At 40.0% G+C, this 16629-nt stretch overlaps 1 protein-coding gene across 3 annotated transcripts in view; it reads right to left on the bottom strand.

Annotated features, from left to right (window-relative positions):
- The window catches only part of DYNC2H1 (dynein cytoplasmic 2 heavy chain 1), a 384528-nt gene that overhangs the window by 179264 nt on the left and 188635 nt on the right, over positions 1-16629 (bottom strand). For all 3 annotated transcript variants that reach the window (XM_037889977.2, XM_043529611.1, XM_043529618.1), the window contains 2 exons: positions 10373-10438; positions 5672-5722 (listed from right to left, as the gene is read on the bottom strand). In XM_037889977.2, coding sequence (XP_037745905.1) covers positions 5672-5722; positions 10373-10438 — 117 coding nt within the window. The remainder of the gene's footprint in view (positions 1-5671; positions 5723-10372; positions 10439-16629) is intronic.

The following is a 16629-nucleotide window of genomic DNA, read 5'->3' as shown; positions in this document are numbered from 1 at the left end:
AATCACTGTTTTTTTGGTGTTCTGACCGAACACAAATAGGTACCCTTGGTGATGGCCTAGCTCCCTGGATATGAGCTTTTTACCTTTTTGGACTGTCTATCTGCTGAAAGCTTACCCAGTCCACTTGTATCGTCAATATGCCCCTTTTATACTGATCGCTATTACTAGGTGAGGTGACCTTCTGCCCAAGAAAAAAAAGTTATTGTTTGGCATTTAGATTTGCACTTCTTCTGCCCTATTCCTGATTTATATATTCCATGATCATTGTGAAGTCTCATTGAACAAGAAAGTGCTCCTTTCTCAAGGGCTCCCGGAATTCTGATGAGCCATGCTGACCATCTCTAGGAAGTTGATACTGTAGAGAATTTCTGATGTTGATCATGTTCCAGGATGTTGTCCCACGTGTAATCCCCATCCTGGAAGACTGGCATATGCGGTCAGGGTTTTGGACTCAAGATTTTGCAGTAAGAATGCTACCATACCATCCTGTTTCCACCCAGTGATAGGCTGGATGTTATTTTTATTTTCCTCTAAATCTCTAATTTGGGAATGGTTACAGGTTTTTAAAAGGAATCCCAAAAACTCTCTTATGTGCAGTCTTGTCCACAGAATAATGTTTGAGGCCAAATGACCAAAGAACAGCAGGTAAATATGATGAAGGATACTCTGTTCTATAATACCCCGGACATCAGCGCCTTTGTTTTTTTAAGTCTTTCTTGTGTAGGAAATGTTCTGGTTCTCTTTGTGTTTATCTCGACTCCTCGAATATCCTATGAAAATCCTATACTAGTGTAGCGGATAGGAGGGAAGCAGTAGATGCGACAGATCTTGATTTTAGTAAAGCTCCCACATGACATTTTCTTAACCAAACTAAGGAAATGTGGTATAGATGAAAATATTATAAATTAGGGGCATAACTGGCTGAAAGATCATACTAAAAGAATAGTTCTCAATGGTTTGCTGTCAAACTGGTAGGACATATCTAGTGGGATCCTGCATGGGTCTGTCCTGGATCTGGTACTTTTAAACACTTTCAATAACAACATGAATAATGGAGAGGACTATGTTTATAAAATGTGTGACAGACACCAAGCTTCGGGAGGTTGCAAGGACTTTGGAGAACGGATGAGAATTCAAAATGACCTTGTCAAATTGGTCTGAAATCAATATGATGAAATTCAGTGAAGACAAATGCAAAGTACTACACGTAGGAAAGAAAAATCAAATGCCCAACTACAACATGGGGGGTAACGGTTAGGCACTAGTGTTGCTGAAAAGGATCTGGGGGTTATAGTAGATCACATATTTACTAAAAGCCAAAAACGTGATGCAGTTGTGAAAAAGGCTAATATCATTCTGGAGTGTATTAATAGGAGTGTTGTATGTAAGACATGGGAGGTAATTATGCCGCTCTACTCAGCAGTAGTGGCGCCTCATCCAGAGTACTGTGTCCAGTTTTGGACTCCACGCTTCAGGAAAGATGTGGAAGGAGGAACAAAAATTATAAAAGAAGTTTAGAAAATCTGAACTAAAAAGAAAGGTTAAAAAAAAAAAAGGTACATTAGAACCTTATTTATCCAACCCTCCCTTAACCAGCTCTCCATAGTTACCAAACAACCAGGACTCTGGGGCCAGAAGCGAGTGATCTCTCCTCTGGCCACTAGATGGCACTGCAGCATCACATTTTCCCATTCTCCGATTTACCTGGAATTTTGATTATCTGATCTGGCCTTGATCCCAATTAGATTGGATAAACTGGGATCTACTGTAAGTTTAGTCTTCTGAAAAGAAGACTGAGTAGGGATCTGATAACAGTCTCCAAATATGGTAAGGGCAGTTATCAAGAGAATAAGTGATTAACTGATTAACTGTCCTCCATGTTGGGCTGCATTAATAGGAACATTGCCAGCAGATCAAGGGAAGTGATTATTCCCCTCTGTTCGGCACTGGTGAGGCCACATCTGGAGTATTGCGTCCATTTTTGGGCTCCCCACTACAGAAAGGATGTGGACAAATTGGAGAGAGTGCAGCAGAGGGCAATGAAAATGATTAGGAGGCTGGGGCACATGAATTAGGAGAAGAGGCTGAGGGAACTGGGCTTCTTTAGTATGCAGAAGAGAAGAGTGAGGGGGGATTTGATAGCAGCCTTCAACTACCTGAAGGGGGGTTACAAAGAGGATGGAGCTAGGCTGTTCTCAGTGACGGCAGATGACAGAACAAGGAGCAATGGTCTCAAGTTGCAGTGGGGGAGGTTTAGGTTGGATATTAGGAAAAACTATTTCACTAGGATGGTGGTGAAGCACTGGAATGGGTTACCTAGGGAGGTGGTAGAATCTCCATCCTTAGAGATTTTAAAGGGATGGCTTGAAAAAGCCCTGGCTGGGATGATTTAGTTGGGGTTGGTCCTGCTTTGAGCAGGGGGTTGGACTAGATGACCTCCTGAGGTCTCTTCCAACCCTAATCTTCTATGATTCTATGTACACTGAAGGTAGGCCAAGTAGTAATGGGCTTAATCTGCAGCAAGAGAGATTTAGGTTAGATATTAGGAAAACCTAACTATAAGAATAGTTAAGTACTAGAATAGGTTTCCAAGGGAGGTTGTGGAATCCCTGTTATTGTCTAACCTGTTCTTAAAAACCTCCAAACACCTGTCAAGAATGGCCTACGTACATTTGGTCCTGCTTTAGTGGGGGCGAGAGGGGAAGAGGGACTGGATAAGATGACCTTTCGAGGTCCCTTCCAGCCCTTCATTTATGATTCTATGAGATATTATTAACAATCTCTTATTTAACTTTATCACAAATAATGTGATTGGGATTGGGTCTATGGGTCACTGGTTACAAAGTCCCTGGGGATGATGCTCTGATAAGTGTGCCATCTAAACCATGCGTCAGATGAATCCCTGGACGGCTCAGCTGCTTTATTACCATTTTCAATAGCTTTGTAAACATCCTGGTGGAGGACAACACATAGTAATTGTGTTGATTTTCATAAACAAAAACAAAGAAACTGCAGTTGACTGAACCTTGACTTTGCATATAAGTCTCTGCCTGTTCCACCTATATTAAAAGATCTTCTTGAGACAATAGACAATAGAAGCAACAATAGAAGCTGCTCTCGCTATCCTCAGTTTTGTCTTCTTCAACGACCTGACCAGCCTCATGACATTTAGGATGATGAAGACTTCTACAGATCTTTTTCTTACCATGAAGATTATTGAACGAAGCTTTGAGAACTTTTGGTTGAGGGACAAGATCTAAATCTCAAGGAAATGGCAGAACTTCTGCAAGACAATTTTTTTCTTCTCATCATCTCTTGAGGCTGAAGAAAGAATAAAAAAGGGATGTGGAGGAGCCTGAAATTCCAGAGAATATCTGTATCACTTGTCTGAAGTCAACTGGAATTATGTCTGAAAACTGGGAAATTCTGCTCCTTCGGCCTATTTCTGGACTGAGGCACACCCTGCTGCAGTCAGAGTGATAGCTTGGATTGGAAGGAGAGACTGAAAGCATTCCCTGATCTGGGCTACCCTATGCTATGCCAGGTCTTACCCCTGCAAAAATAAAAATCCCTTCTCTTGGTCCATCATTGTGAGTAACAACAAAAGAGCTTCTGACTTTATATTACAGCTGGCAGTCCACCTCAATTTTGGGGCAGGGGCTAGAGTTTGTGTAAAGAAGTGAAGATCTGGAGTGCTTTGGGACCTTTTTTTCCTTTTGAGTTTGGCTTTCTGGGTTGTCCTTGGGAGGTGATTTCACCATTGAAGGACTGGTCTCTTATCATGTGATGCTCTGTTTTGCCCCACAGCCTACATGGGGTAGGATCTTGAGCCCCATATTCATCATCCAATATAAAATCAGAGAAGAGGCCCAGGAACTTCTCTAAGAAATCCTCAGGAAGAGGCAGAGTCCAAAAAGACACTAAATTCCTTGACAAGTCAATCAATTATCCACATAAAAACCTGGGAAAGACCTTAGCCATTGTTCCTTTAGAGGTGGATTGGACCAAATGGTCTGGAGGGTTGGACTTACCCTTAAAGAGTCCTTGATGGGTGAATAAGCCCAGTTTGCTGAATCCAAGGACTGAAGTTGACTGACCAGCCCTTGCAGAGGTATCTTTGGAGCAATCTCTACTGATGTGAGGATGACACAGAGGACTCAAAATCCATTTACCATCCAAATCCCTTCCCCTCACAGAGCAAGGTTAGGCTCATAGACTTTAAGGACAGAAAGGACCATCATGATCATCTAGTCTGACCTCCTGCACATTGCAGGCTACAGAACCTCGCCCACCCACTGCTGTAATAGACCCATAACCCCTGGCTGAGTTACTGAAATCCTCAAAACATAATTTAAAGACTTCAAGTTACAGAGAATCTGCCATATACACTAATTTAAACCTGCAAATTACCCCATGCCCCATGCTGCAGAGGAATGTGAACGCCCCCGCCCCTGACCACCCCCAAGGGTCTCTTATTAATGTGACCTGGGGAAAATTCCTACCTGACACAAAATATGGCAATGAGTTAGACCCTGAGGAGGTACAAGACCCAGCAGCCAGACACCTGGGAAAGAATTATCTGTGGTAACTCAACCCTCGCCCCCATCTAGTGTCCCATCACGGGCCATTGGAGATATTTGCTGACAGCAGTCGCAGATCGGCTACATGCCTTTGTTGCAGTCTCTTCATACCGTCCCCTCCATGAACTTATCAAGCTAAGTCTTGAAGCCAGTTAATTTTTTTTTCTCCACTGCTCCCTTTGGAAGGCTGTTTTGAAGACTGTGAGCAATAATGGCAGAGTTTCCCTTCTGTGGCTCCCAAGAGGGTATCCTCCTCAGAGATGTAGCACCACTCAGGCCTTAATCTGTTCCTTTTGGTTGGCTCCAACATGCTGGGAGGGAGGGGTATGAAACCAAGAGCACCCTTCTCTGCACAAAAAATGTCTTCCCCTACTGCTCATTCTACTCTAAAATGTGGCTTCCAAACCCAGGGCAGTAATGGATAAGGTGGGAGTGTTCAGTTTCCTTTCTGCCTACACAGTCAGAGACAGAAAATCTAAGGTTGGGAGGAAGGGCTGTCAAGGTCTCAGAGCAATGTGGACATGTCTGATTGCCTCTGGTGTTTTTAAGAAGAGAGGTGCATCCAAAATATTTTGTGCTGGGGAGAAGTCAGAATCTAGAATTCCCTATTTTAGAGAAAAGAAAAGGAGTACTTGTGGCACCTTAGAGACTAACCAATTTAAGTGAGCTGTAGCTCACGAAAGCTTATGCTCAAATAAATTGGTTAGTCTCTAAGGTGCCACAAGTACTCCTTTTATTTTTGCGAATACAGACTAACACGGCTGTTACTGTGAAACCTATTTTAGAGAGGGTGGATTTACTGCATTTAAATATAGTTAAATTTACAATTGGGGACAGTACTGCAGTCACACAACGAAAAATGATACAACTTTATCAAAAGTAAAAAAATTACTTACCATGTTCACATATTTTTAAATATTTCTATTGCTATAAAATAGCTCATCTGTTCATACTATACATACATACACACACATATATATATTTATACAGTAAATAACAAACATACAATACATTTGAGCATAATCTTTTAGGATTCTATCAATGCATTCCTTATTTCAGAATAAATAAATAAATAAATAAATATAGCTTACTGATTTTCTTAACATGTCTCCAATGATCACACCTGTAAAAGTATCCCATTCCTATGGAAAAAAATCAAATAAAACAACTTAGACAAGGCATAGGGATATCTTAAAGCACACAACATAATAGTTACAGATAAAGTAGAGGGAGATCTGAGAATGGTAGTAACAATTATGAATGGATTTTTAAAGGGGCCTAAGGAGTCACCCAGCTCCTGCTGATGTGAGTGCTTAATTTCCTTTGTAAATCCCAAATAAGGTGTTGGAGGGATGGATTTATGAGAAAAGATAAAAGAAGCTAAACACACATAACTTGACTAATCAAAATATAGGATGTAGGGGGCATGATATACATTAAAGCCAAGAACTTAGTGGGATTCAAACAGGCACTAGAGATTTCTGTGAATAATATGATCATCAAGAATTACAACAGCATGGACTAAAAAACAAAAACAACGTCTACAACAAAAAAGCCTCCTAAAAGTTATCAAAGGAATATAAACCATCATGCTTCAGAACATAAGCCAACTGAAAGTTTTCCTGTGAGTAGTTTCTTCACTCAGGAACCTATTTTCAAAGGTATTTGAGGCACCTAAAGATGTGTGTAAATCAATGGGAGTTATGCACCTAACCTTTCAAGGAATTTTGTAAATCCCACTAGGCACCTATCTACATCTGTAGGCATTTACCTAATTACCTTTGAAAATCTTACCGCAACTGCCTGCTTCTGGAGTTCTTGCATTTTCCTCTGAAGCAGCTAGTACTAGACTAGATAGACCTGATCTGATCTGCTTCCTATTACCATTTTGCAGTATTTGAAAGGTATAATCACCAAAGAAAGAGAGGGTTTATTTACTGTCATACACTGTGATATAACAGAGTACTCTGACTAAATTAAGACAGGAAAAAAGTAGATACAACTTCTTGATGGCAAGATCTATTAGACTGTGGTATAGTCATCCAAGATGAGTACTTTGGGTCACTGTAGCCTAGGCCAGATATTTTTGAAAAATATTTTTGCTGGGCACAATCCTTCAGGTAGAGGAGGAAAGGGGTAGACCAAATAACTTAATAGTATAAATATTTTACATCTCTAGTATCTATGATTCTATGACCAGGGGCTAATTTATTATATTTTAAAATATATATAAAAACAATAATAGAGGTTTTCTTATTTAAGGAAAATAGCATTTCTCCGACTTCAGGTAGGTCAATCCATACATCCACTGGGCTTTTGTCTATGACGTTACCCAATCAAAAGTCAACAGCATCAACAACATAGCAGAGCGTTCTATGGATGCTAGGGCATTAAATATTGATGCCATTCCATCTCTCCCAAGATTCTTTACAGCCAGTGACTTAGCTAATTAGAAGCAAATTATTTATAATCATGCAAATATAAAAAGGCATATACATATACACATAAACCAGATGCAGCAAGAATCAGGCTACAAAGACTAAGAGGGACCATTTCTTCCTCTACAACCGTGCCCCACTCCCATAATAGGTGTGTTCCTCTTGAACCACAAAACTGCTGACCAGTAAGGGAAGACTCATGAGCACATGAGACAGAATTTTTACAGTAGCAGGACCTATACTATAGAACTCTCTAGCAAAAGAGATGTAACTTTTAACTTTGCCACATTCAGAGCTAAACACAAAACATCTCTTCCACTTTGATTTCCATCAATACATTTGTCTCACAAACAAATACTCAACTAATCAAGTAACTTACTTCTAGCTGAAGGGAAAGAAGAGAAATATAGATACTAGTTACTTGTTTTAATTCTTGGGAAGTACTTGGATACTACAGGAATGTGCACCGTATATGAACTGATGTTAGACAGGCAGAAATTCTAACAGCTAATACAAGTGCATAGTAAACATACGTAATCAAGATATAAATTAGTACTCACAAACATTTAAGAAGGCTGAGTAGCCAGGCTTTACTTTAGTCAGAAAAATACTATTTGCAAGTCCTTGCCCTGTAGAATTTATAATCTAAAAGATTAAACAGAGAAGGCAAAACATTCTCAAAAACTGAGAGAAAGGGATAAATTTGAGTCACAGCCTTGAAGTTGGTGAGTGTATCTTAAGTCTTCATACCCTAACCTTGCAACCTTTGTACAATCACTGTCTCCACTATTTCTTTCAACTTTCCTGTCTTTTTTTCCCCTCATTTCTTTCTCTATAACAGCTCTATAATTCATCTCTCACTCTCACTACTTCCAACACCCTTGTGCTTGCCTTGGTAATCTTCCACCTCCTCCTTTCTTTCTGGTCTGAGTCACATCTTGCATCCTAAGGGTAGGTCTACACTTATGGCAGCGCGTAGACTATAAACACTGCATGCCAGTTAGTATGGGTATAAATAGCAGTGTAGACAGTGAGGCACTGCTTAGGCGAGCAGATAACAGACATGTCAGAACCCTAGGGTTTACTATCATAGAACAGTAGGACTGGAAGGGACCTCGAGAGATCTTCTAGTCCACTTCCCTGCACTCAAGTATTAACTAGACCAGTGGTTCTCAACATATTTACCATTATGGGCCACATATGCAGCTCTCTATCTATTATGTGGGCTGCATCCACACAGTATATATACTACCTCTATAGCCCTGAGGATGTCATATGGGCCACAGCTGTGTGCTGATTGGGCCACAAGTGGGCTGTGGTTGAGAACCACTGATCTAGACCATCCCTAACAGGTGTTTGTCTAACCTGCTCTTAAAAACTCCAATGACAGAGATTCCACAACTTCCCTAGGCAATTTATTCCAATGCTTAACTACCCTGACAGTTAGGAATGTCGAACCTAACCCTACGTTGCTTCTTGTCCTATTCGTATAGGTTAACAAGGACAATTTTTCTCCCTCCTCCTTGTAACAACCTTTTGTGTACTTGAAAACTGTCATCATGTCGCCACCTCAGTCTTCTCTTGTCCAGATAAAACAAACCCAATTTTTTCAATCTTTCCTCATAGGTCATGTTTCTAGACCTTTAATCGTTTTTGTTGCTGTCTCCTGGGGACTTTCTCCCATTTGTCCACATCTTTCCTGAAATGTGGCACCCAAAACTGGACACAATACTCCAGTTGCGGCCTTATCAGGACAGAGTAGAGGGAAAGAATTACTTCTTGTGTCTTGTTTACAACACTCCTGCTAATGTATGATGATAGCTTTTTTTGCAAGAGTGTTAACTGTTGACTCATATTTGGCTTGTGATCCACTATGATCTCTAGATCCCTTACTTCAGTACTCATTCCTAGGCAGTCATTTCCCATTTGGTATGTGTGCAATTGATTGTTCCTCCCTAAGTGGAGTACTTTGTATTTGTCCTTATTAAATTTCATCCTATTTACTTCAGACCATTTCTCTAGTTTGTCCAGGTCATTTTGAATTTTAATCCTATTTTAATCCTCCAAAACACTTGCAACCCCTCCCCGGTTGGTATCATCCACAAACTTTATAAGTGTAATCTCTATGATATTATCTAAATCATTGAAGACGATATTACAAAGAACCAGACCCAAGACTGACCTCTGCAGTTTCCCACTCGATATGCCTTTCCAGCTTGACTGTGAACCACTGATAACTACTCTCTGGGAATGGTTTTCCAACCAGTTATGCACCTACCATACAGTAGCTTAATCTAGGTTGTATCTCCCTAATTTGTTTATGAGATGGTCCTGCGAGACAGTGTCGAAAGACTTACTAAAGTCAAGATATATCACATCTACTGCTTCCCCCCTTATCCAGTAGGCTTGTTACCCTGTCAAAGAAAGCTATTACGTTGGTTTGACATGATTTGTTTTTGACAAACCATGCTGACTGTTACTTATCACCTCATTATATTCTAGGTGTTTGCAAATTGATTGCTTGATTATTAGCTCCATTATCTTTCTGGGTACTGATGTCAAACGCTACATGGCTTTCTACATGCCCAAACAGTGCCTCCCATATCTACTCTGCCTTTTTTAGCAGTGAATTGTCCTGCTTCCAGAGCCTTTCCCTGCTGCCTTTCCACAGCCAAAGCCTTTTCCTATCACATGTAACTAGCCACACTGCAGTGTAGATGCAGCCTGCCTTTCACTGCATCATGTACTATACGTACCCTACACACCACCGCAAGCTAGACAAGGCCTAACAGTTTATCTAAAATGTCATTACCAGACTCATCTTTCCCTCCTGCTGCAGAGGCCATCTCACTTCTTTCAATCTCTTAACCTTCTCAACATATATTTCCACATCAGATTGAAACTTCTCGTCCTCACCATCACCCTACATCTTCTCTGTTCTTTTCCACCTCTCTCCTAGTTGGGATCTGCACACTAACTCTAATCACCTTCCTGTCAGAGCTTTCTCTAACAAACACACTGCATTTTCTTCCATTCTCTCTACACTCCCACATGTTTATCCTGGTCCTGGAAGCCATGCTGTGCCTTCTCCTTAAAACCCCTCTTTAAAATTTACTTTTCCACGATCTCTCCAATGATGGCCTATATTTCCAGCCTAATACAATTAAAGTTAACACCCAAAATAAGAAACTATTTAAAATTGTCATACAGAAATACAAGTACATAAATACAAAAATAACCACTGTATATTTACTGCACCAGGCCACTACGCAAATGTATGAATCCTAATTTACATTTATTTGGCTGTTTTAAGATCAAGTAAAACACCTGGGTTTGTTTTTTTACAGTACTTACATTATCTTGGAAAAGTTCAGGGTGCATTCCTCTTACAAAATGCAAAGCAAACATTAGTTGATCAGCCTGAAATAAGAGCAAGGTAAATGGATAAATACATTTTTCAGACATCACCATCCTGCTTTTCTAATTTTACCTCTGAGTAAAGCTAGCTAACAGAACTTCAGTCACTAAGCACCTGTCCTGATCAGTACAGCAGCAAAATTTTTAGTTTCAAGTAACTGGTGACATGGAACATCACTCAGATACACTATATATCACCCCAAGATGGTTAACTGGAGACAGACTCAAACCACAACTCCAGATCTGAATACACACAAATTTTGCAGGAAGAGAGGGGATGGAGTTTTAACCAAAAAACACAAATTATTTTAGAAACAATAAAAATTAGAAATGTTTTGAAATAATGTGCTCTGCTGATGCAGGAGGTAGAACTTCCAGCAGTAGCTCAATGGGATAAAGGGAGCAGATATCTAAGCCAAGATTTTCAAAAACAGATGTCTAAAGGTTGTTATGGTCATATTTAGATTCCTGAATAGGCAGTATGATACGCAAAGATTGTGAGCACCCAAGAACTCCCACTGTAGTCAGTGGGGAGATGCTGGAAGCTCAACACTTTTGAAAATAATATATGTATTTCTTTATGTTTCTAAATATGAACTTAGAAACCTAACTCTAGATCCCCATTCTGAAAAATCTTGGTCCTGGAAACTGGAAGACTCTTTCCACCAGACTACAAAAATTTCCAGGTATGGTAAACTTTGGGATGAATGTTTTTCTTCACTAGAGAGGGGAGCAGGCACAATAAATCTGTTCCCTCATCTCCTGTTTGCACCTGTGAATGTTACAGGTAAACTTCCTTCCCATCAAGTCCAGCCATTTGGATTCCTTATTTGATGAAGAGGGCCTAGATTGAATTTGATGGTTCCTCTTATTCATAGCCTCCATCACAAGAGAGTTGGGATTAGGGTGGGAGAAGAATTACCCTATTCCTTTGTGTGGGATGTAGTATTTCTTATTTACACACTTACTTGTTGGTGGAATTGTGGCAGGTGTTTGCCTCAGGGCATGTGCAGGAGATAAGAGTGCCTCGCTGACAGGCAGGGCAACCTTTCCTTGGGGATTGATGTTCATGATATCAACCAGGGAATGTTTGGACTCTTGCACCTCCTCAAGTGGCACTTGAAGGGAGTATGCTAGACTTTTCATCTACCTAGAAGGTGGTGATGGCATTACAACCTTGTCTGGAAATGAAAAGGACTTTCCAGATGGAGGTGACATCTCCTCTGAGACTCCTGTTCCTCTTGCATATGTGCCAGTACCTGAGAAGTGTGTGTACTGAGGTGTGTGGTGCCAATGTTCACTTTATTATAGGATAGTCTGTAGGAGCCAGTCATTGGTACAGTACTGGTGGTTACCAGTGCTTTCTCTTAGGCATCTGATGGAGTTGGTTGCCAAAGTGGGCCCATGGGTCCCTGTAACCTCACTGAGGAGGTGTACAAGGGAAGGGACCCCAACGATAATCATAATCTCTGGGTCTATGATGTCTTGTAGGTTCCCCAGAAGCAACTTTATGAAAGGGGATACTGGGGATAAGGTAGAATGGTAACAGGATGGATCCCTGTATCAATCTCTGAGTCAGAGGAATCTTCCCCTGCATTAGAACATCCTCTGATGTTCTAATCAGTACCGAAGGCTGGAGTTTTAAACCAGTCCCAACATGCTGCTTTTGTAGCTGTAGTGTGGAGGTGAAGCTGATAGATCCTCCCATAATTAGAGATTCAGGTTTATCAGAAATAATGAGATTCTCTGAAGAAAGGAACCTGGAAAGGGGTGGATGACTCTGATATCCTTCACCTGAAGTTAGAATTAGGGTGGTGAGATGGAAGTTGTTGTGGTACTGAGATGATTGAAGGGGCATGTCACCTTTGAGAGGCGCTGCAAGATACCACTACTAGGGCATGAATGGCAGCCCTGTCAGTGTCTCTCAGAGCCACAATGGATCAGAAGGTGCCACTGTGGTAGTTGCTCTTGTGTAGGCACCTTCGAGCAGAGCTGCTTCCTCAGTAGTGATGCTATGGTACCAGACTCAGCAGGAGAATGTATCCTTACAGAGATGAGAAGTCTTCCAAGAGTGGGTCTTATGTGATGATCTGCCTCTCTTCTTCATTTCCATGCTGAGGGAGGTATGTTTCCTCTTTTTTTAACTTAAATTGTCTGGGGTTGCAGACAAAGCAGAAACAGTGACCAAGGGTGTCTGTGCCACAAAGGCCGATGTACAGGGAGAGCGGAAACGGACACCTCAGGAGCTAGGGCATATTCATTAGTATGAGCTTAAGTCTAGCCTCTCTGTTGTTCTTGGATCTGCTCTGAAAACCCAGACAGACCTTTCATTTGGCAGGGGAAAAAGACCTGCAGCAAGTCTCACAGGTCTTAAACCCTGGGGTCTTCAGCATAACAATTATGCTCCAACACAAAAACTTGGAGAAAAGGAGGAGCTGCCCCCTCTCTTTGACCCACAAAAAATAAAGTGAAATAAAGGTATTGTGAAAATAAATAATGCAAAAAGAGAAACAACTAAACCAAATAAATAAAACAGTCATTCACAAGTTAAGGCAGGAAGCTGAATACAGCAGGCAGAAGAACTATCCATCTCAAACTGCAGGTGACTGAGAAGGAACAGAGTGGTGCCTACCTATATACTCTCTTTCAGAGCACGAGGCACCATTCTGCACAGGCACAGGTCCCCAAATACTACTTTGCAGTCTTCGCTTGAGAGTGCACAGGCACGGACAAATCCTCCAGTGGAGTATCCGTAGGAACATATATACAAAGAATAACAAGGGGATAATCCCTCATCAATCCTGCCTGTAAGAAATCTAAGGCTTGTGTCGGTTATAGTGTGAAGTCTTTCATGTTACTGTCCTTCCTCAGGTTGTGCTGGCTTTGCTGCCAACACAAAGATAAATTCACATCTTTGTTCCAGGTTGACTCTCAGAGCATGAACCACTGGGAGTTGTCTGGAGTGACTCTGTGCCCACAGGTCCTGGCCATTGCATCGAACCATTGTACCCAAAAGAGAGGGGACAAATCTCCTTAGGGTGACAAGGTCCAAAATACAGGGGTCACTAGCTGGTCCAGTTTCTGTAATCTCTCCTCTTATAAGAAATCCCTTCTATGTTTTTGGTTTTTATCAGGGGCCCATATGGATCATTTCCTATGAGGGGATGAGAACAGGCTTCTTGTGGTTCAGACCAAAGAATGTACACCTGCATTCCAGCCTGTCTCAGGTCCATACTACTTGAGTATGCCTCTTTTTAATGATGTATATGTAGTATGTGTTCATTATTTAAAAGTCAAAACTAAATAATGCAAGGAATGTCTGACTCATTTAGTTTACCAGATTACAACTGCTTTTATTTTTATTGAAAACATCCTTTACTTAGAAATCATTACATATAGAACAGTTTAGATGTTAAGACATCAGGCAATGCCACAGTTCAGCTGGAAATCAACTTACGAACTTGTTCATTTCTGCACCAAGCCACCATATAAATGCCAGTTTTTCCAATAAATTCACATTTAATGCTAAATTATAGCATTTTAAATTCATCTATAAACCCTGACAAATCAAAGGGTCAGATGTGGTAACATTAGTGATCTCACAACAAAAGTAAATGATAATGATTCATTTTCAGGCTGGAAAGTGGTTGAGAAGCGCACATGAGAAAAAAAAAGTTTGATTAATGACTTGCTGAGCTTCTCCTTAACAACTGCAAAATTCTATAGCTAAATGAGATAGAGAAGAAAGTAAGTAACAACAGTGTTCCACATTCAACTGGATAAAAACACCAATAACAATTACTAGTTTCTATGTGTGCCTCTGGTTCTTTATTTGAAAGCTTTGTGGCTGGGCAAACAGCTGAGGCAGTGAGCTAGTGCTGAAGATGGGGTGTGGGGGCAGACATAAAGGCTTATGACTTGGTGGAAGTAAATAAGAGAAACAGGAGACTTTTGATGGACTTCCCAAGAAAGTTCTAAGAAAAGGAGTTTAAACTGCTGACCCTGACAACAGCCAACAATGAAACTCAATTCAAGAAATAACTTAACTGGATACAGAACTAATTTCAAAAGAATCAAGGTCAGCTGAGGTGGAAGTTCCATGAAACTTTTTCAGGAATGAAGACTAGGAGAGTTACATTCAAATCAAACGTAAACTGATGTCCTTTCTGATTGGAAATTAGTACATGGACTCTGAGTAGCAAGTGAACTTACTAAGCGAACACAAGAAAGCAGTCATATACAGTACAAAGAGTCAAAAGCATCCCAAGGTGAAACAATACCTGTGATAACATTGAAGAAACAAGGAAGTAAACTGTGGCATACAGGAAAAAAAGCAAGAGCAGAGGGAAAACATCTGTGGAGCCTTTTGACCCAGTCACCAACAACAGGTAGAAAGAAAAAAGGGGAAGAAAAAAGAAGGGTGCAGAAAAATAACAAAAGGGAGCTAGAGAACTTAAATATGGACAGAAAACCCTGGGGATGATACTGGACAGCAAATTACATAACAGTTGTGATTCAATAACACAACAACAAAATATGAATATAATTATGTAGCAATATGTTGCTAAGGAGATAGGTAATATTCCTGTCTTTATACAGTTCTGCAGCATGGCATTCAATTGTGTAAAGATCAGAAATATATTGACATATTGAAGGTAGTGAACTGAAGAGCAATTAGATAATCAGATAAAATTAAGACTTTGAAAAATTAGGCTAAATATCAGGAAAAACTGCCTAACAATGAGCTCTATTACTGTTTAGAATAGTTTCCCAAGAGAACTGATATAAGATGCATTGCTTGGGAATTTTCAACGAAGTTTGGATCAAATACTAAAAAATGTACCACAGGGAACACTATCTAAGTGTACTATAGGAAAGAAGATGAAGTATGTGACCTAAGGCATCATTTTCGTCTCCAACATCTATGATACTAATAAACGGGATAATTTAATTTTACTTTATGTTAGTTGCGTTAACTAATATTGTATGCGATTAATAGAAAAACAAAATATGCTCATTGGCTTTCTTATACAGATTGTTTTGCAAGCCTGATCTGGAGCATTAGGTATTTATAATCAAAATATGTGGGTATTTACCAATGAATGAGTCTATGTCACAAGATGAAACTGTTACAACAGTAGATATGTTAATGCTGATATTTAGGAAATATATACTGTAATATACCATTTAATTCCATTTAAAATACTTTTGGGATTTTTGCAGACATAGAGAGTCAGCAACGTATTTACCACAAGTTGTTATGGTGATTGAGTGACATAAATGTTAATGAGTATAAGATGAACTAACAAATTAACCTTTGAAAAACGGCGCACCCGAAATGTAGTGGGGTGTGGAAATATAGATAAGGGAAAGGAATTGAAATTTTCATAACTATGTATGAACCTCAATGGGCATCAGCATAACAAATTATAAAAGTGTATTCCAGTTTGCATGCCTTGGGACACACCTGTGTGACAACCACTGCTGATGATGACAAGGATGATGACGAGGAAGATAATGACTTACACTCTGGGGTTCCCAAGCAGGAGATGTGAGTGAGGGCTGAACGTTTTGTACTATTGCTCTATCTGCTGTTGTATTTCAGGGCTTGTGGAATTGTTCATCTGTTTGGTGGATTTGTTAATCAATGGACTGGTGATAAATTACAAGTGTTTCCTGTGTGATCCTCAAGTCTCTCATTCTAACAATATTGGTAATAATCTTCCTGATGCTGTAGCCACTGAGGAGACTGAACCCTTATCGACTACTGTAGTTTAAGAGATTAATCAATAATCAACACACTAATCCATCAGTTAGGTTAAAACACTTCAGCATGTTCAAACTGTCAGATTGGTTAGTCCATTTTAAAAAAACAATGTTATTAAAAAGTCTACTATTACAAAAGAAGTCAATGATTTTTCAGTGTCTCTTCACTTCCTTTTCAGTCCACTGTGTCTAGCATACTAACATATAAAATCATACTTTCTCTCTATTCTTAGATAGTCCAGTGGTGTCATATTGCTGTCAATTGACACAACAGCAAAAATTAACAGCAAGGCATGCTCAAAGCATGCCTAAGCAAATATTCCTTTAATGACCTGCAACAACAGAGGAAAAATATTATTCAAGCTAAATAGAAAAAACAACACTGCACATGAACCAAAAAGTGTATAAGGATGCTCGAGCAACTCAAC

Source organism: Chelonia mydas, chromosome 1, assembly GCF_015237465.2.
Source record: "Chelonia mydas isolate rCheMyd1 chromosome 1, rCheMyd1.pri.v2, whole genome shotgun sequence".
Taxonomy (NCBI): Eukaryota; Metazoa; Chordata; order Testudines; family Cheloniidae; genus Chelonia; species Chelonia mydas.
The sequence above is the reverse complement of the archived record's forward strand: the minus strand, read 5'-3'. Positions and strand labels throughout refer to the sequence as shown.